This window comes from Scaptodrosophila lebanonensis, unplaced genomic scaffold (assembly GCF_003285725.1).
Source record: "Scaptodrosophila lebanonensis strain 11010-0011.00,11010-0021.00 unplaced genomic scaffold, SlebRS2 tig00000001-arrow-pilon, whole genome shotgun sequence".
Classification (NCBI taxonomy): domain Eukaryota; kingdom Metazoa; phylum Arthropoda; class Insecta; order Diptera; family Drosophilidae; genus Scaptodrosophila; species Scaptodrosophila lebanonensis.
The window spans coordinates 4,215,601-4,232,549 of NW_022060529.1; the positions used below are offsets into that span (position 1 = coordinate 4,215,601).

The 16,949-nt window shown below is 40.1% G+C and overlaps 6 protein-coding genes across 11 annotated transcripts; 3 read left to right on the forward strand and 3 right to left on the reverse strand.

The window, feature by feature from the left end:
- Nucleotides 1-99: 99 nt before the first annotated feature.
- LOC115634689 (spondin-1) lies at nucleotides 100-6,992 on the forward strand. The gene is made up of 6 exons (XM_030532560.1): nucleotides 100-428; nucleotides 4,299-4,693; nucleotides 4,745-5,206; nucleotides 5,277-5,502; nucleotides 5,652-6,476; nucleotides 6,582-6,992. Exons 1-6 carry the CDS (start codon nucleotides 236-238, stop codon nucleotides 6,797-6,799), a joined length of 2,319 nt encoding a protein of 772 aa, XP_030388420.1. The 5' UTR covers nucleotides 100-235; the 3' UTR covers nucleotides 6,800-6,992.
- LOC115634693 (protein teflon) lies at nucleotides 1,294-4,022 on the reverse strand. 2 transcript variants are annotated; one of them, XM_030532581.1, is made up of 5 exons: nucleotides 2,600-4,022; nucleotides 2,415-2,522; nucleotides 2,221-2,358; nucleotides 2,110-2,160; nucleotides 1,294-2,054 (listed from the first exon to the last, which is right to left on the reverse strand). In XM_030532581.1, the coding sequence occupies exons 1-5, from the start codon at nucleotides 3,989-3,991 to the stop codon at nucleotides 1,521-1,523; spliced, it is 2,223 nt and encodes a 740-aa protein (XP_030388441.1). In that variant the 5' UTR covers nucleotides 3,992-4,022; the 3' UTR covers nucleotides 1,294-1,520. The 2 variants fall into 2 exon arrangements, with proteins under 2 accessions (XP_030388441.1, XP_030388433.1); XM_030532573.1 differs by having other exon boundaries at nucleotides 1,296-2,054; nucleotides 2,415-2,525.
- LOC115634709 lies at nucleotides 6,979-9,596 on the reverse strand. 2 transcript variants are annotated; one of them, XM_030532601.1, is made up of 6 exons: nucleotides 9,554-9,593; nucleotides 9,411-9,463; nucleotides 9,222-9,313; nucleotides 9,003-9,163; nucleotides 7,607-8,945; nucleotides 6,979-7,535 (listed from the first exon to the last, which is right to left on the reverse strand). In XM_030532601.1, exons 2-6 carry the CDS (start codon nucleotides 9,433-9,435, stop codon nucleotides 7,203-7,205), a joined length of 1,950 nt encoding a protein of 649 aa, XP_030388461.1. In that variant the 5' UTR covers nucleotides 9,436-9,463; nucleotides 9,554-9,593; the 3' UTR covers nucleotides 6,979-7,202. The 2 variants fall into 2 exon arrangements, with proteins under 2 accessions (XP_030388461.1, XP_030388453.1); XM_030532593.1 differs by having other exon boundaries at nucleotides 9,411-9,596.
- A 405-nt stretch (nucleotides 9,597-10,001) lies between these two features.
- Nucleotides 10,002-11,725, forward strand: LOC115626879 (probable asparagine--tRNA ligase, mitochondrial). Of its 2 annotated transcripts, XM_030522391.1 has the most exons (4): nucleotides 10,002-10,126; nucleotides 10,187-10,394; nucleotides 10,452-10,678; nucleotides 10,734-11,725. In XM_030522391.1, the coding sequence occupies exons 1-4, from the start codon at nucleotides 10,037-10,039 to the stop codon at nucleotides 11,598-11,600; spliced, it is 1,392 nt and encodes a 463-aa protein (XP_030378251.1). In that variant the 5' UTR covers nucleotides 10,002-10,036; the 3' UTR covers nucleotides 11,601-11,725. The 2 variants fall into 2 exon arrangements, with proteins under 2 accessions (XP_030378251.1, XP_030378258.1); XM_030522398.1 differs by lacking the exon at nucleotides 10,002-10,126 and having other exon boundaries at nucleotides 10,299-10,386; nucleotides 10,734-11,600.
- LOC115626896 (nuclear inhibitor of protein phosphatase 1) lies at nucleotides 11,655-13,309 on the reverse strand. Of its 3 annotated transcripts, XM_030522415.1 has the most exons (6): nucleotides 13,233-13,309; nucleotides 12,961-13,175; nucleotides 12,695-12,909; nucleotides 12,038-12,632; nucleotides 11,855-11,981; nucleotides 11,655-11,789 (listed from the first exon to the last, which is right to left on the reverse strand). In XM_030522415.1, the coding sequence occupies exons 1-5, from the start codon at nucleotides 13,259-13,261 to the stop codon at nucleotides 11,860-11,862; spliced, it is 1,176 nt and encodes a 391-aa protein (XP_030378275.1). In that variant the 5' UTR covers nucleotides 13,262-13,309; the 3' UTR covers nucleotides 11,655-11,789; nucleotides 11,855-11,859. The 3 variants fall into 3 exon arrangements, with proteins under 3 accessions (XP_030378275.1, XP_030378268.1, XP_030378282.1); XM_030522408.1 differs by having other exon boundaries at nucleotides 11,714-11,981; XM_030522422.1 differs by lacking the exons at nucleotides 12,695-12,909; nucleotides 13,233-13,309 and having other exon boundaries at nucleotides 11,714-11,981; nucleotides 12,961-13,161.
- Nucleotides 13,310-13,457: 148 nt separating this feature from the next.
- LOC115626954 (phosphatidylinositol 4,5-bisphosphate 5-phosphatase A) lies at nucleotides 13,458-15,197 on the forward strand. The gene is made up of 2 exons (XM_030522472.1): nucleotides 13,458-14,664; nucleotides 14,747-15,197. The coding sequence occupies exons 1-2, from the start codon at nucleotides 13,657-13,659 to the stop codon at nucleotides 14,780-14,782; spliced, it is 1,044 nt and encodes a 347-aa protein (XP_030378332.1). The 5' UTR covers nucleotides 13,458-13,656; the 3' UTR covers nucleotides 14,783-15,197.
- The last annotated feature ends 1,752 nt before the right edge of the window (nucleotides 15,198-16,949 follow it).

Sequence of the window (16,949 nt, forward strand, 5' to 3'; positions counted from 1 at the left end):
TTATACTGTCAAAGTACATATGTATGTACTACAAAAACAGTACATGTGAGGAGCTTGAGCAACGATTCCGTTGCAGACCCAGACTCAGTCTGATTCCGAGCGTTGTTTGAATCGTTTGTCTTTTGTGGTGGCTCTGTCCTATGCCCAGGGGCATCGATAACTGTCAAGTGATAACGCGCGAGCATAGCTGATCTGCATAATATTACAAAAGCGTAATAAAACAATAAAGAACAAGATGAGGCATACATTTCCATTGTTTGCCTGCATCGCCATCGTTGTTGCCAGCGCGTTTACAATTAATACCGCCTCGGCCTGTCCCCGGGCCCCAACACATCTGCCCCATGGACGTCGCACGCGCGGCGATAATGGATACAAATTAATTGTAGCTGAGGGGCCCAACGGTTATGTGCCCGGAAAGACATATAATTGTAAGTCAAGTTGCTGCTGCTCTTGGACACTTCAATCTTCATTGACTTTATAAGAGAAAGGGCAAAACGTATGTACATATGGGGTGTACAGCTTTTGTTTATTAACTTTCAATATTATCAACGCAGTGCACACATAGTTGAATTTATTTTTTTTTTTTTGCATGAACTGCATTTTCTTCAGTTGTCAAAACTGATGCTGAACTTAACTCTGTTTTAATATAATAAGTTGATAACACGTTAGGAAATTGTAATACAGTACAGAAATGGTTTAAGAAACTAAATAACTATAAAAATTCTTCTTGTTTATTTCTATAACTTAAAAGAGGATACCTTTAAAAACGAAAAAGTTTTTGGAACAAAACTCATCATTTGAAGATATTTTTTTGCAAAGAAACATACATATATGTATGTAGATATCTATGGGTCATGCATACATATATATGTATGCACACATAGATTTAGAGCGTAACATACGCCAATATGCTTAACAAATATATTGACACCCAAATCAACTATTTTATTTAGTTGGCACTCTCTAACACTTTGACGCTCTGCGAACCGAGCTGATACTTATCATATAGTATCGCATTTTTATTAAAAAACAAGTAGAGAAGATAAAGTCGGGAGTGCCGACTTCAAATTTGATGTCCCTAGGACTTATGGTCTCCGAGATATAGGCGATTAAACGAACGACCTTACGGAAAAACATAGTAAGGAGGAAGGGAAATCAAAAAAATGAAACGAACCCGTATAGCGTACATACGTAAAGCATCTTTGTGCAAAATTTGGTGTCTCTAGCTCTTATAGTCTCTGAGATCCAGGTGTTCATACGGACGGACAGACATAGATCGATTCGTCTTGTCTTGCTGATCAAGAATAAATACATATATACTTTATGGGGTCTGTCTGTTACATTTTTCACCTCCATCACCCCCAATTATACATTTCATGTACGGAGTATAACCAACTTTAGCCAACAACTTTAAAGTAATTTTGGATTAGAATTCCAAACAGATTTTAAAGATCTTGGTGATCATGTACACAGGCGGACATCAATATTTAATTACTTTAACAAAAATAGAGTGGCACCAATTACTTATTGCTGCGTGGTGTAGTACACTTTTTAGTGTGGTTCATATAATTACCGCATTTTTTAAATGTTTTGGCACAGTTGGAGCATTGTATTGCCCCAATATGTGTTTCACGATGATCGGCATATTTATCGACAGTAACAAAGTGTTTTGGACAGAATTCGCAATAGAAGCGATGACGTACAATAGGCAAAAAAACAAATAACTTAAAGTAATACTCAAAGGAAGCTGATAATTTGGTTTTGTTACATAATTTCTCTTCTGCGCTTTGCGAAAACCACATGTTGATAAGATTGCATATGCGTTTAGTTTCAGCAACGCCAAATGTTGTTCCAAGAGCATCGTTGATTTCTTTCGTAAGGAGAGTTGCCTTTTCCTCTACCAAGGAATTTATGGCAGCGATCGCACCTTTGAAATTCCAAATGATTTCATATTTAGCCATAACTTTGGCAAATTTTTTAGAAATGTCACGCAGTTTATCCTGCTCATCCAATTCCATATTGTCCTCATAGTTTGGCATTGCGATTGTAGCCAGCTGAAAGTTGCCAATCATAAGGTTTATTTACATTAATTACTTCAGTGCTACTTACCCCCACAGCTTTTAATAGATCCATATCATCGGGTAGGCTTGCAATGGGATCCTAAAAAATGAAAGGTTCTTAATAAGCTCTTATGGTAATTATTCTTAGAGAGCAATTTACTTTATCATCTGTAGGTCGTGTTGGGGTCGTTGAGTTTACACACTTTTCGACACTCTTAGAAATTTTAGCTATTCTCCCTGAAGAGCGTCTAACAGTTACTGTCCTTGACGACTTAGGCGTTTTAGGCTGCTCCTGTTTCTGTAATGTGAATTAGTTTTGCGAGACAATGGATGTTATACGTGAATATTACTTACAACTTGGCTTAACAGATCTTCATATGCGGAGACCTCGCTTTTTTGATCCTCGTTAGCGTCAGTTGACTTACACAGACCCTCTGATTTTATTTCCTCGGACTTTAAAACCTGCTAAAATTAAATGTTGGAAGATTGCATTTGAACAACAGAGATAATAATTTAATGCGTAAGAAAAGTTGTCTTACCTGTGGTAAATCAATAACTGTTTCTGATAATGCAGTATCCAATAAGCTTGAGTCAATATTACTTTCAACCTTTATTCTCTTTGTCAAAGTCTCGGCATTACTTGTACTTTGTTTTCGTTTCTGCCTCGGTGTCTTCGTGGCCGTTTTTGGTTTTTCTGAAATCTGTGCACATTCATTTTCTTTATTTCTCTTATCGTATGTTGCAACATTTTTTCTGATTTCTGACTTGGGTATGATGTGCTTTTGGAGAGCGATGGCAGACGTCTGTAATATTGGCCTAGATTTTACATTCTGAATACTTTCTTGGGAAATGTTCTTAGTCTTGACTTCACGTCCAAGCTGATTAGCATCTGACAAACTCTTAATTGCTTTTTCTAAAATATTTTTATGCAACGACTTATCAATTGGTGGTAAAATTTCAACATGGCTTATGTGCACTTTGTTGCGATTTTTTTTTACATCTTCCGTATGCAGTGTTTTAAGTATGCGATTCTTTATTTGATTCATACGCTGTTGCATTTCTCGTTTGCCCGACGACCGTTGAATTGTATGGCTTTTCACATTTCGCCACGAATCAATCTTTGCACCACTTGTTTTATCAATGGATGATATGAGATGTTGGGTATATTTTTCAACTACCCCATTGCTTTGCGAGTTATTTATCTGTGACTTCAGTTTCTCTACAGTGGGAGAATATTGCATGTTATTTAAAAATTTTGATTCATGCGATAATTTATTATTTAAATCGGTTTGAAATGGTAAATGTAATTCTTTAGACATAGTTTTTTCACTAATAACACATTTGGTTTTTACGCGAGATTTCTGTTCCTTTACGTATAAAGCTTGATTTAGATTAGGTTCAATTTGTTTGGCGTTAAGTGGCAGCAGCTCTAAAGTTTCCCGGACAGCTGGTTCGGTTGCCTTGGACTCAATATTCGATGCTATATTTAGTTCAACCGTATTATTTGAAATTTCATTCTGTAGCTGTTCCTCAAAGTTATTGGTGTCTTCAAATAACATGGCTTCTACTTCGGCTAAAATATCTCGTTTGTTTTCACGATCAGCTGTGAGTGTATCGTCGTTTTCAGCAGGCATGCCGGAATCTCCACTGCAGCTACTGTCGGCTTGGGACTGTGCATCCGTGTCCTGAGTGGGAGTTCCTGCCAGGAGTTCCTCTACGCTGTAGACATTGTGTTCCTTTGTAAAATGTAGCACATCGCAGTGAACCGACTGTAAGTGACGCAAAAATTCCGGCAGATTTGTAGCAAACATGTCTCTGCAAAAATGACAAAACAATGCGAAAACATTGTCCTTGGGTGAAACTACTACGTCGCCGCACTTTTCCAAATGTACGCTGTCTTCCCCGGTTAGCATGTCCAGAAAAGTAGGCATTTTACTTTTAAGAAAATCTTTGTGCAATTTCAAGCCGAAATATTTTAAAACAAAGCGCAATAATCGCGGCGTCCACCCTGTAGTGCTGGTAAATTGTAAATTGTTCATTGACATACATACACTTTTGTGTAGAGCCATCAATCGATAAGTATCGAGCACAATTAACGAGTATCGATTGAGTAGTTACCAATCAACTTAAAGAGTCGTTATATATTTGAATCTTCCTACTAAGTAATTTTTAATAGGCGGTTTTTTTACTGCTGTTTGTATCAGTCATTTATTCCAAAATATTCTTTAATATTGGCAGTACTGTTACTTGGTTCACGCACACACACCAAAATCCAGCACTTTACCCACTTCAGCATCGCAGCAGAGGCGCATTCTGGTTCTCGACGCCCACAGGCAGCTAGTCCACGGCGCGTAGGTCGGTTCCAGCTCTTTAGCGACTCCCTCACCAAGTTCAACGATCGTTGCGTGAATACAGTTTCGGAAGCAGATGATTTGCCCAAAACTGAGGTGCAAGTTATGTGGGTGGCGCCTGAGACCGGATCCGGCTGCGTAGCGCTCTCAGCTATGATATACGAGGGCCCACGAGCATGGTTTTCTGACGATGGCCAACTTACCCAAGTGATATGTGAACGTAAGCCTGATGCGGTTGCGGCACAGAAGGAATGCTGTGCCTGTGATGAAGCAAAGTACAGCGTGGGTTGCTTAAATTTATATAAAATCGAATCTATCTAATCACACTCACAGTTTGTTTTTGAAGGTATCTGGTCAAATGAGACGCATCCAAAAGACTATCCTTTTGCAATTTGGCTAACGCATTTCTCTGATGTGATTGGCGCTTCACATGAATCGAACTTTTCGTTTTGGGGAGAGCATCATATAGCTACTGATGGCTTCCGTTCGTTGGCAGAATGGGGATCGCCTGCAGCTCTTGAAACTGAGCTACGTGCGTATGGTCCCAAGTTACGCACACTAATCAAAGCCGCGGGCCTTTGGTATCCCAATGTTAATCAAAACACTTCATCAAAGTTTCGAGTGGACCGCAAGCATCCTAAGGTATCATTAGTCTCCATGTTTGGCCCTTCACCTGACTGGGTGGTAGGAATCAGTGGAGTAGATTTATGCACGGCAGACTGCAGCTGGAAGGACTCGTTAGATTTCGATTTGTATCCCTGGGATGCCGGTACCGATAGTGGAATTACATACATGGTAAACAGCGTTGTTTGTTTTGTGCACATACATATACATATGTATGTATTTTCAAAATACTTTTCTTTAGTCTCCCAATGCTGAGACACAGCCACGTGAGCGTATGTACCGCATTACTACCATGTATCCAGAGGATCCACGTGCGCCTTTCTACGATCCACAGAACCGCGAGATGACCCCATTGGCTAAGCTTCACATACGACGCGAGAAGATTGTATCTCGCAGCTGTGATGACGATTTTCTACAGGCCCTGCAATTAGAGGTTTCTGACGACACTGATGAACAGGACACACGTGGTAAGTGTGTTAACAGGTATATGTATGTATATGTATACATACATATGTATGTATATGTATGTATATCAGGCATGATATAGTAAGGTGAAAAACTTAAAAACACTGAATCGGTTATTAATTTATTTTGCTTACTGCAATCCTGGTACTAGCCGAGTGCCGCGTTAGTGATTACACCGCATGGAGTCCTTGCTCCGTTACTTGTGGCAAGGGAATACGCATGCGTACTCGTTATTATCACAATCCCCAGTCAGCAGAGGTAGCCAACTGCAATCGTCAGCTCGTGTCCAAGGAAATGTGCGTGGCCCCTGTTCCGGAATGTAGCGACACCGCTCAGGAAAAAGATGATGATGAGGGTGAAAATCTGGCTAACGCGCAATCGTTGGTCACCGCTGATGGTGAAGGTGCTGGTATTTGTAAAACATCACCATGGAGCGTGTGGTCCGAGTGCTCCGCCAGCTGTGGTATTGGCATTACAATGCGCACGCGAACCTTTGTGAATCATCTGGGACGGAAACGCTGTCCTCACATTACGATTGTGGAGAAGAATAAGTGCATGCGACCGGAATGTACCTACGAACAGGTGGAATTGCCAGATCCCATCTGCCCCACTACTCAGTGGAGTGACTGGAGTCCTTGCACATCGACCTGTGGTCGCGGGGTAACAATACGCACGCGCTTGTTACTACTGGAGGATGGACCAGAGAAGGAGAACTGCACTAAGCGCATGGAGCTGCACCAGCAGAAGGAGTGTAAAAATCCACAGGACTGTCACATCAATATGGAAATGGCCAAGGATATTTGCGCGCAACGCTACGATGCGGGACCATGTCGAGGAAGCTACATGCGCTATGCCTACAATTCAGCTTCGGGACGCTGTGATTCCTTTAGCTATGGTGGCTGTCGTGGCAACCGCAATAACTTTTTAACTGAAAACGATTGCATGCGCACATGCAGTATGACTAGGATAGGTTTTGGTAAGTATTGCCACATATGTACATAAGTATGTATGCATATATATGTATGTATATACATTTGTCGTTATACAAAGGAAAAAGTTAACGAAATGCTATATTTAACAGAACCAACAGCCACATCGACGGGACCGACTGACAATTCATCTTCGTTGCCTAAAGACTGCGTTATGTCCGAGTGGTCCAACTGGTCAGCGTGCAGTGTAAGCTGTGGTGTTGGGTACTCTGAGGGACATCGGTATGTTATCAGCGAGCCACAAAATGGTGGCCAGCCCTGCCCAAAGCGCACAGTCAAGCATCGTCGTTGTACAATGCCACCCTGCTAACCTTTTTTAAAATTTTATCTATATCTTCAAAATTAAAAAAAAGAAATTATTTCTACAATTGAAATAACTAAAGGGGGAAACAATTTAAGTCGGAACATAGTACGAAGACCTAGACTGTAAGATCTGTAAAGTACATTATCCACTATAACACGAAAGCAAAAATAAATACCAACGACAAATGTTATAACACGCAGATTTATTTGAATATTTTATCTTATTTCTATTGAATAAACATGTATTTATGTTGGTAATAAAATATATTGATATCCTTCATCTTGCATTCAAATACTTTCTCGCATCTTTCATTATTTTTAACAAAGCAAACAACAAAAACAAGTATAGTGTGTATCCAATTATTTCATCTGGTTAACTCATTTAACGCTATAACATAAATGACATTTCCTTAAAGGAACCAATCCTCTCCTTCGTCTGTTGAAAGGTCATCGAATTCATTATCATCATTGAACAATTCTTCATAAATTTCCCTCATGAGTAGCCTGTTAAATCTGTTGTTATAATCATCATCATCATCGTCGGGATCAAAGCCAATGTCGAATAAATAAGGATCATGAACAAATTCTAAATCGTCATCGGAGTCGAGGACGAAACCTGCGCGATGAAACCCTTCAGCATGTATATGAAACATACTGCTAAGACAGTCTTCGACTGTGTAATCGGGCTCAGAAGGTTTAAAACATATGTCTAAAATTTTCTTTGCATCCGAGTACTTAGGTTCCTGTGAATTCATAGATATGGAGTAAACAAAATAACATATAAGTGTGTGGACATTTGATTGCAATTACTCACTTGAAGCAAGAATTCGCTAATTTCGGTCTGATATGCATACAGTTTGATAGGCAGCTGGCGTTGGCTATCCTTGTTCTTGATTTGCAGGCCTACTTTCTCGATTACCTCGTCGACGAGCTTTTTGGTTATTTTCTTGCAACCCTCCACATTTAAAACGCGCAACTCAGGACAGGCAATTATCAGACGCATAATAACGCTGTCACTTGCATTGGAACTGTTCATTATGTTGAGGTGCTGCAGTTTTTTTAGTTGGCTAAATTTCTGTAATTCGTCGGCAATTATTGAGTTAAACGGTAAGATGAGGGTCCGCAATGCTGTTAATTTTGCGATGTTGGCCGCCATATCATTTGTGTTTAAGCTGCGACAGCCACGCATTTCTAAATGCTCGAGCTGGTCCGCTTTGTGCTCAATTAGCTGTGAAAATAACAGGCTTCGGAACTCTGTTACCGTTGGCCAGAAGTGAATAATAAGCTTCTTTAGGCTAGGAAACTTGGCAATAAGATCATATTTGCCCGAGCAGTGGCTCATTGTGAAGTCCTCCAACGCTTTGCAACCAGTCACCATTGATTTAAACGCATTTGTGTTCAATTCTATCTGCCTAACATCTAGACTTTTAAGATGCGGCAGCGCATTGCATAGCCTGGCTAGATGCATGGGTTCAATCCTCTCACAGCCCGAGAGCTTCACAGACTCAATAGAAGCTGGCAAGCAATTTAGATTCGATCCTTTCAGTTCCTCGTTATCGGAAAGATCTAGGACTTTTAAACATTTTAGATTCTTTAACGGTAGTACATTTTTAATGTCGCAGCCGCACATCTTTAAGCTCTCCAAATGGGTAAGTTTTCTAAACATCTTATACAAATTCTCTGTGGTTAGCTCGGTGGAGTACATGTTCAGTACTTTTAAGTTGCGGCAGTGCTGGCTAATTAAGTCCAACATACGTTCGCGATTTTGTTCGGGCATGACGCCCTCAAGCTTCTGCACGTGACTTCCCGACTGAGAAAAGAAGTCGCGCATGTCCCACGCTGTCATACCATCAAAGTTTGAAAAATCCACAGATTTGTGCACTACACAAGACATGGCATTATAGACAGCATTGAAACGCACGCAAGTGCGCGCAAATCGAACCTGGTCGACCAGCGACAAGTATCTGAGCACATATTCCATGCAATAGTCGTTGAGCCTGAAAATCTGCGTTGGTTCCTCACCATTTGAATTAGGCAACACTGCTATTGGTCGACGCTGCATGTTGGGATGATATGCTTGCGGCTGATGCCAGCTATCACTGGCACGGGCAAACAAATTCAGTCCGTTTATATTGTGCCTACGCCGCAATGCTCTGTAAAGACGAACACTGCATTATAAGCTGATCGAGGAAATGCAAATTTCAACTTACTTCGCTGCATCGCGTGCTAGGGCGAAAAGAACAAACCCTGTTTGTGTTTTTGGACCTGGCTTACGGCCAGGTTGTGAAAATGACTGATGCTTACTGAAAATTTGAACACGAATAACGCGCCCGTAGCGTCTGAAATAGTTGAATATCTGGGGCTGTGCCAGCTGCAATAAAAAGGAGGAGTTCAAAACAAAAGCGTTCGACGCCGCCTGGTGTTGTTACCTCTGGAGAAATTTTGTAGAGATAAAGCTGCTGCACCGGAATGTGGTCCTCGGTGTATGCAAGGCCCTTCATAAAGTAGTAATTTTGATTGCCTGCAATTTTGTGTATGTACATGCAATATGTATGTATGTATGTATATAAGTGGTACATAAAAATGCAGTAACGATACGCAATTGTACGTTAACTTACGTGTATTATGTATAAAATGTTCCATTTTTATGATTCTTCACGGTCGTACCGCGCTGTTGATATATGGCAAACGGTATGTAAAATATATATTACGAACGCTTACTGTTAAAGTTTTACACAATGCCATACCAAATTGGTATTACCAAGCGCCAAATTCTGCAATGGCAAGCGATTGCAAAAAAAACACTCGTCTTTAACTATTCATTACTCGATACCGATATGCTTGTAAAAGCTAGGGCTGGGGAAAACGATTTGATTGCTAAACACAGGCTGGCAGCTCGTACGGGTACGTGCTTCAACAATTCGGACTACTTATATTTTGAAAAATTAAAAACCGAAACCGTTATTTGTTGCATTTTAAACCGTGTTATTTGTTGATAAACCATGAGCTTATTACCAAGGGTTTCATATAGTAATTAACATTTAGATCATATCCGTTGGATATTTCAAATAAGTTGAGCTGCTAGCTGATAAGCCCAGTGAGTGAATGAATGCACTGATAAGCTCATTCAACAATTATAGGGGACAAAAACTCACATCAGCTGTTTGGCGCGGGCAGTAACTCTTACCGCTTACAGCGAATAGATTGCATATTTTTCGAAACTGTTGAATTAAAAGGGTTTATAATGCTATTCATCAAAAGATTTCATAGCTCAATTCAACGCATTGCCCACATTGTCAGAGCAAACAAGCCTGGTGATGAGCTTAGTGTACAGGTGAGAAGGTGGCAGAATTTTGAAATCTTTGAAAGTGCATTTTTAATGTCTTACATTCAGGGCTGGATTAAAAACATTCGGCGGTTAAAGAACAATATATTCCTGGACATCAACGATGGCTCCACTTGCAATAGGTTTCAGTTGGTAGTCCCTAGGAACGCCCAAACTCAGAAATTAACTTCTGGCGATGTGGTCAGTGCCATGGGCCAGGTGCAGGTCGCGCCTAATGGCCACTATGAGCTGCATGCCAAAGAAGTTAAGTCAGTGGGTCTGTGTTTAATGTTCGAAATAATCATATTACTCTAAAAGTATGGTTCCACTTCAGCTGCGGGGCATCTTCAGGACGGTTTCCCTTTCTCACCCAAACAAACACATCCGCCGGAATATGTGCGAGAATATTTGCACTTGCGTTCTCGCATTGATTATATTGCGGCGCAAATGCGCCTAAGGCACAGAGCACAAAAGGCCTTCCACGATTATATGGACGAGCATGGATTTGTACAGATAAACACTCCAATTTTGACCACGAACGACTGCGAAGGGGCTGGTGAGGTATGTAGGTGATAACAAAACTTATTTACTGGGCTTTACTATGAATTCGTTTTAGGTGTTTCGTGCTCAGCCCGATTCCGATAACCTTCTTAAGCAGATGGCCCGCCCGAATGTGCCACAAGATCAAAGCTACTTTGATAGCAAGGTGTTTCTGACCGTTTCAGGTCAATTGCATTTGGAGGCCATGTCTTATGGACTGGGAAACACATATACCCTGGCGCCTGCTTTTCGTGCCGAAAATTCCAAATCTCCACTCCACTTGGCTGAGTTTTACATGTTCGAAGCCGAGTTGGTTCACATGGAGAGACTGGATTCGCTTTCAGCGTTCATAGAGCGCATGCTAAAAGAAATAACAAAACAACTGCTTAGCAACAGCGCCGCCGATTTGGAATTTTGTCAGCGTAAAGCTCAAGGCAATGAAGCTAATCTAGAATTGACTTGGCTTAAAGTACCGTGGCAAACACTGACCTATGACGAGGCTCTGACGATAATATTGGCTAACCGCGAACATTTTAAGACTGCCGTGAATGCTGATGAGGGTTTCAGCAAGGAACAGGAACTCTTTCTGGTCGCCCACTGCGGTGCGCCCGTTTTTGTGGTGGACTGGCCCGCTAAACAGAAGCCCTTCTACATGAAGATCTCACGTGAAAATCCGACACAAGTGCATGCCCTAGATCTACTTATGCCAACAGTTGGCGAATTGTGTGGCGGTAGTTTACGTGAAAGTGATGCCCAGCTTCTGAGTCAGCATTCTCAGATACCAAAGCATTTGGCCTGGTATGTAGAGTTGCGAAAGTATGGTGGCGTACCAACCGGAGGTTTTGGCATAGGCTTTGAGCGCTATCTGCAGCTACTAACGGGAGTTAAAAACATTCGTGATGTGATACCCTTTCCGAGATATCCGCATAGCTGTAAAATGTAGACTACTGTTTTTATTGTTTAATTATGCCAGAAATTACGAGGGCTATAATTGTATTGAGCAAGGGCACAGTCCAACACAATCTATTGCAAATTACAGATTAATGAGGATGTAAATACAAGCATGCATTCAACAGAGTTTGATGTGGGAAATTTGTCCATTAGGTGACACCATTATCCATCACATCACAAGCTGTGGGGTAGTTTCATTTTGTATCCCAAGATTAGATTACACATCAGTTTGAAAATCAGAATTACATTTCTTATAGCTGACCCAACATCGGCTTGCGACCTGGCCATGCCTCCTTGGCGTATTTCTTTTTCTGCGGTCCCAGTGCATCATTTTCGCCGCTTGTATTGTGTGCGTCTTCCACAAAGCGTTGCACTGCAAACAGATAACCAATATAATACTATTAAACACAATATATTCTAGTTTATTACCATTAGCGTTGGCTATGGCCAGTTTTTGGGCTATTGATGAACTAGGTATTTCGACTGGCTCATCTACTATAGGTGTAACATCTGGGGCTGGATTCGGCAATAGCAATCCTAATTTTGTGCCGATACTTAGTGGTGAAACGGGCTCAAAGTCTCCTCCGCTAGTCTTAAAACCATGTGCATCATAGGCAGTCGCCGGGAGCCCTTGGTATAAGGAGTTTGTAGGGGAGTGGGCGCTGGCATGTGACTGCTGCTGTTGCTTCATTTCCACAATGCTTTGCTGGAACATTTGGTGGCTGGCTGAGAGAGCGCTCACTGCGTGGCTCGCAACAACTATGCTGTTGCTGCTGCCGGAGTGCAATCCCATATGATTGGGTTCGAAGCGCGCACGTTTTGCTGGCACCACAGTTGTCTGCACAAGATTACGAAAGCGCCCCACATTAGGATCAACGTCTTCGGGATTGATAATAATTTCCTCATCGTTAAATGTGACATTGCGCCTTTTGCGACCCTGCTTTTGCTTGCGTAAATTTGGGTCATCTGCAATGCCTAACATGGAGATCCGGCGGTTATGGGCGGTATTGTACTCAGTTAGGTTCTGTAATGTATGAAAAAAAGTTTTGCTAGTTTGCGAATTGGCGAGTTGTATAAAAAACCAACATCTAACTCAGTTTGGCTTTCCGGCAAACCTAGCAGCGTCCCATCACTAATCTCGTTCAACGGCAAGTCCTCCATAATGTTGTGCTGTCCGGCGGATGGCCGCTCCCGTAGTATGTAATTGCGGGTTGAGGCACCGAAATGAAAAGTGCTGTTAATTTGGAGTTGAGTTGGTTTGTTTGCCTCGAGCCGCAGCGTGCCAATAAATGTACCATGTGCTAGAATTCGCCATTAATGATTTCCCGGTGGTGGGTATTAAAACAACTTACTGGAACCCAGGTCAACAAGATAGGCGATGTTGAGGTGTTTGTGGTACACAAAGGCGGCGTGAACCCGTGAGCAGGAAGCATGATCAATGCAGAAATCGTTCATCTGACTGTTTCGCCCAAATAAATAGCAACGCTTTTCATCAACCATTAGTTTTTGCACCAGCTTGTCATCTTTCAGAACATCCAGATGTAGACCAGTGGGTGGTTTGCCGGCCCTGCAAATGCATTCAAAATATATTTTCTGAAGTGGAAAAAACACAACTTTAACTGACCAACTAGGTATATCATAACTATTAGCCATGCGCTCAGATTGCGTCCAAAAAATATGAATTGTTTATAAAATATCTTCGAAAAAGTGTATACCCAGCTTTATTATTGCCGGTGGTGTTTTTAGTGAAAACGAGTAATAAGAAATGTTATCGCTGTGGTGCTGCCAGACAGTAAAAATGTACCTGTGCTCCGAATAAGACACTGCAGTTAATCATACAACGACGGTGGCGCGTCGATGGCTAAAAATAGTTAAAGATATACACATATCTAATTTTTAATAATTAATTTAATGTTCTCGACTTACCAAGTGAGCTGTTTTAGTAAAAATTTATATTTTACCGCGAACTTTGCTAATCCGAGTTTGCATCTGTGATATTTCTGTGACGTCATATTTATAACGTTGATTACACATAACTAAAACGTAAAATGATTTCGTCAACCATTGCTGATCTGTGCATATTCATTCTCACGTGGAATGTAGGCACTCACACGCCTAAGGATCGTCCCCTGAGCTCATTGTTAGCCTTAAATGGCACTACGAATTGTCCAGACAACCGAATGCCAGACCTTTATGTCATAGGAATGCAAGAGGTCAATACAAAGCCGAGCAAGCAGGTGTTAAATCTGTTCCAGGACGACGCGTGGGTGCTGAAAATTGCTGGTTACCTGACGGAGTATGAATACGTCAAGGTGGATTCGAAGCAACTACAAGGCATTTTGATTACCTTGTTCGCACAGCGTCAACATATTCCGCATATTAAGGACATTGAGACCGAGGAGACACGTACCGGCCTTGGTGGACTCTGGGGCAACAAAGGCGCTGTGAGCATTCGCCTCAGTTTATATGGTACGGGTGTTAGTTTTGTTTGTGCACATTTGGCAGCACATGATGATAAGCTGAGCGAGCGAATTGAAGATTATCACCAAATAGTCGATAATCACAAATACCCCACGAAGGGCTATAGAACAATATTTGATCATGATTTTGTCTTCTGGTTCGGCGATCTCAACTTCCGCTTATCGGGTGATATGTCAGCCTGGGATGTGCGTGCTGATGTGGAGCAGGGTAAATTCGCTGAACTACTTAAACTTGACCAACTTGTGTTGCTGCGCGAATCTGGTAATGCGTTTAGTTTGCTGGAGGAACAGTTGCCCAATTTTGCTCCCACGTTTAAGTTCATCGAGGGCACCAACGACTACGACTTAAAACGACGCCCGGCATGGTGTGATCGCATTTTGCATCGCGTTCAACATGACCGTTATCCGGCCATTACTTTGAGTGTCAATCAGTTGTCCTACAGTTCAAACATGGATTACACTCTCTCAGATCATAAGCCGGTCTCCGCCGTATTCATGTACAAGATCGAGGCTAGTAACATAACCGACGAAGAAGTATATGAACTGACCCATGGCTCGGCAAGCACAGTGCCAAACGTTAGTGCCCTTTCACTAGCTTTTATTTACGTTGTCTATCGTCTACTCGAAATTTAAATTCATTTTCTTCGCATCTTTGTAGTTGTTTAATGCCGACCTAGAAGAGTTCCACTGGTAGTAGAACGTGATGCAATATTTCTTGATGAATTCCCTTGTCTATAACTTGAACATGTAAATACGCATTTGAAGGATGTGCAAAAATCTTTGCATCAACTCACATACATTTGTACTTGATTATTTTTGTTTTTGGTGCCAAAGCAATTGCTGAACATTTTGTGCCTACAATTATGAAAACCAAGTCAATTTAATGAATCTCTCTTAAGCTAGTATAGCAAACAGTAAACGGAATCTCAACAATCCGGTCCAAAATAACAATGGAAAAGCAATATGTACCTTAGCAGAATATAATAAGATTAATAGAAAGAAACTCAGTGAAGACGAATACTCTTAAAAGTTAGAGAAATTGTTGCATATGAAAAAAGACATTCTATATACATATGAATATAAAATCACTTATTGCACTCACTATGTACCTGTGCATGTTGTTTAAATAAAGAAACATTTATTTTTCTACAAAAAATTTATTTTCTGTTTTGATGAATAAAATAAATAACATAAATGGTAATTATTTAAATATGCCTGACTAATAATGCATTAATCTTTCATATCAGTTTAATAATAATGTGTCCATATCTTTTGTGATACACACATACATATCGACATAGATTTTTTTTGTATTGCAAATAAACGTTGATTTATATACTTATGTACTTTTTCCTATATATGTGCCGAAGTTATGTACATTCGAACTTATGTAAGTATGCCAATTAATAGGGGTTTTACTTCGAGTACTGATTACTTTGAAATGTTTTCACCGTTAGAACCTTGTGTGAAAAATTCACATTTTCTGAGTGAATTCTGTGGTGCCAATTTGTGATTTATCAGCTTGTCTAACTCGAAATTGACACGATATCTATATATGAACTACATACTACATATGCATGTATATGTATACTAAGTATACATGTATGTACTTACATATACATATGTGCACAATTGTATAACAATCGAAGTTAAGTTCAGTTTTTGTTGATAACATTCAACTCGGCTGGGAGACAGTGAGAAAAAGCACCGGACGGTAATTGGATGAGCAAGCAAATAAATCAATTAATACACTTACACTCACACGCATCCTATACAGAGCTAAAATGTGTAATATTATGGCGATTACAGTTTGTCAACAGGTGCAATTTTTAAGCTGTGCACGTGAAAAGTTAATCCATGGCTAAGGGCTGTACATACATATGTACATTTTTACTTTGCTCACACGTTAATATGCACGCTATTTGTATTGGATACAATATATATATATATATAAAAAAATATTTATTTCCACATTTCGGCAACATGAGGGCAAGTGTGATTCAAAACTAAACAAACAAAGAGGGTTGGGGCTATTTGATTAGCTTGTATTTATTGTACCTCTACAATTGTATTGTATTTCCCCTAAAAATGTTGATTCTTAAAATGTTTACGATTAAATTGTTGTCTTGTTCTGCTGGCTCTGCTCTCAATCATGTTCGTTTCGAGACTGAGAACCTGTTGAAGCATTTAAAGCATTCTCCGATTGAAAGCTGCATATTAAAGTCAGAACATGTGAACACTTTGCCAAGTGTAGAAAGCTTTTATTACCATATTTATTATTTGAATGTTATGCATATGTACATACATACATATGTATATGTATGTATGCTTGTGTGAAATATGTCAATATTAAGTGCCATAATTTTGTTTATAAACAAACTCGATTTTCGCTATAGGAAATGTTTAGCAAGATGATCATACTTTCAAACGTATGTATGTATGTACATATGTATGTTATGTACATATACATATGTATACTTACATAGGTACCTGGGACATATGTACATTTTATTAACACAAAGACCACTTTCCGAGATATTTTACTAACATACATATGTATACATAGTAAATAAATATGTCTGCATATTTCCTTTATCTGATATAAAGAATATGTATATTTTCATTAAATTATATTATATTACTAATTATAGTCATGGCACAAAAATCTACCTTGAATTGTATTCACTACCTAATAGAGCGACCGACCACATTTTAATAATGACAATAAAATCGCAAGTGGAAATTTATGATTCTTACTTCAGCTGTTGTCAATGTATTGCATTGATAAAGAAGTAGTAAAAAATGTTGATGTACCTTGAAAAAATCCTACATAATTCTCTTGATAAGGAGAAAAAAAACCA

Bases quoted from the DNA above. Each gene is read 5' to 3' on its own strand.
- LOC115634693 (XM_030532573.1), bottom strand. From the start codon at position 3,991: ATGCCTACTTTTCTGGACATGCTAACCGGGGAAGACAGCGTACATTTG. The intron at 2,526-2,599 runs GTAAGACAACTT...ATTTAATTTTAG, and splicing joins CAGTTATTGATTTACCACAG to CAGGTTTTAAAGTCCGAGGA. The intron at 2,359-2,414 runs GTAAGTAATATT...TTCACATTACAG, and splicing joins AAGATCTGTTAAGCCAAGTT to AAACAGGAGCAGCCTAAAAC.
- LOC115634689 (XM_030532560.1), top strand. From the start codon at position 236: ATGAGGCATACATTTCCATTGTTTGCCTGCATCGCCATCGTTGTTGCC. The intron at 4,694-4,744 runs GTGGGTTGCTTA...TCACACTCACAG, and splicing joins GTGATGAAGCAAAGTACAGC to TTTGTTTTTGAAGGTATCTG. The intron at 6,477-6,581 runs GTAAGTATTGCC...TATATTTAACAG, and splicing joins TATGACTAGGATAGGTTTTG to AACCAACAGCCACATCGACG.
- LOC115626879 (XM_030522391.1), top strand. From the start codon at position 10,037: ATGCTATTCATCAAAAGATTTCATAGCTCAATTCAACGCATTGCCCAC. The intron at 10,127-10,186 runs GTGAGAAGGTGG...TCTTACATTCAG, and splicing joins GTGATGAGCTTAGTGTACAG to GGCTGGATTAAAAACATTCG. The intron at 10,679-10,733 runs GTATGTAGGTGA...AATTCGTTTTAG, and splicing joins ACTGCGAAGGGGCTGGTGAG to GTGTTTCGTGCTCAGCCCGA.
- LOC115626896 (XM_030522415.1), bottom strand. From the start codon at position 13,261: ATGGCTAATAGTTATGATATACCTAGTTG. The intron at 12,910-12,960 runs GTAAGTTGTTTT...GGCGAATTCTAG, and splicing joins TCTTGTTGACCTGGGTTCCA to CACATGGTACATTTATTGGC. The intron at 11,982-12,037 runs GTAATAAACTAG...ATCTGTTTGCAG, and splicing joins GGCCATAGCCAACGCTAATG to TGCAACGCTTTGTGGAAGAC.
- LOC115634709 (XM_030532593.1), bottom strand. From the start codon at position 9,435: ATGGAACATTTTATACATAATACAC. The intron at 9,314-9,410 runs GTAAGTTAACGT...ACAAAATTGCAG, and splicing joins ACATTTTATACATAATACAC to GCAATCAAAATTACTACTTT. The intron at 9,164-9,221 runs GTAACAACACCA...TTTTTATTGCAG, and splicing joins TCTACAAAATTTCTCCAGAG to CTGGCACAGCCCCAGATATT.
- LOC115626954 (XM_030522472.1), top strand. From the start codon at position 13,657: ATGATTTCGTCAACCATTGCTGATCTGTGCATATTCATTCTCACGTGG. The intron at 14,665-14,746 runs GTTAGTGCCCTT...GCATCTTTGTAG, and splicing joins CGGCAAGCACAGTGCCAAAC to TTGTTTAATGCCGACCTAGA.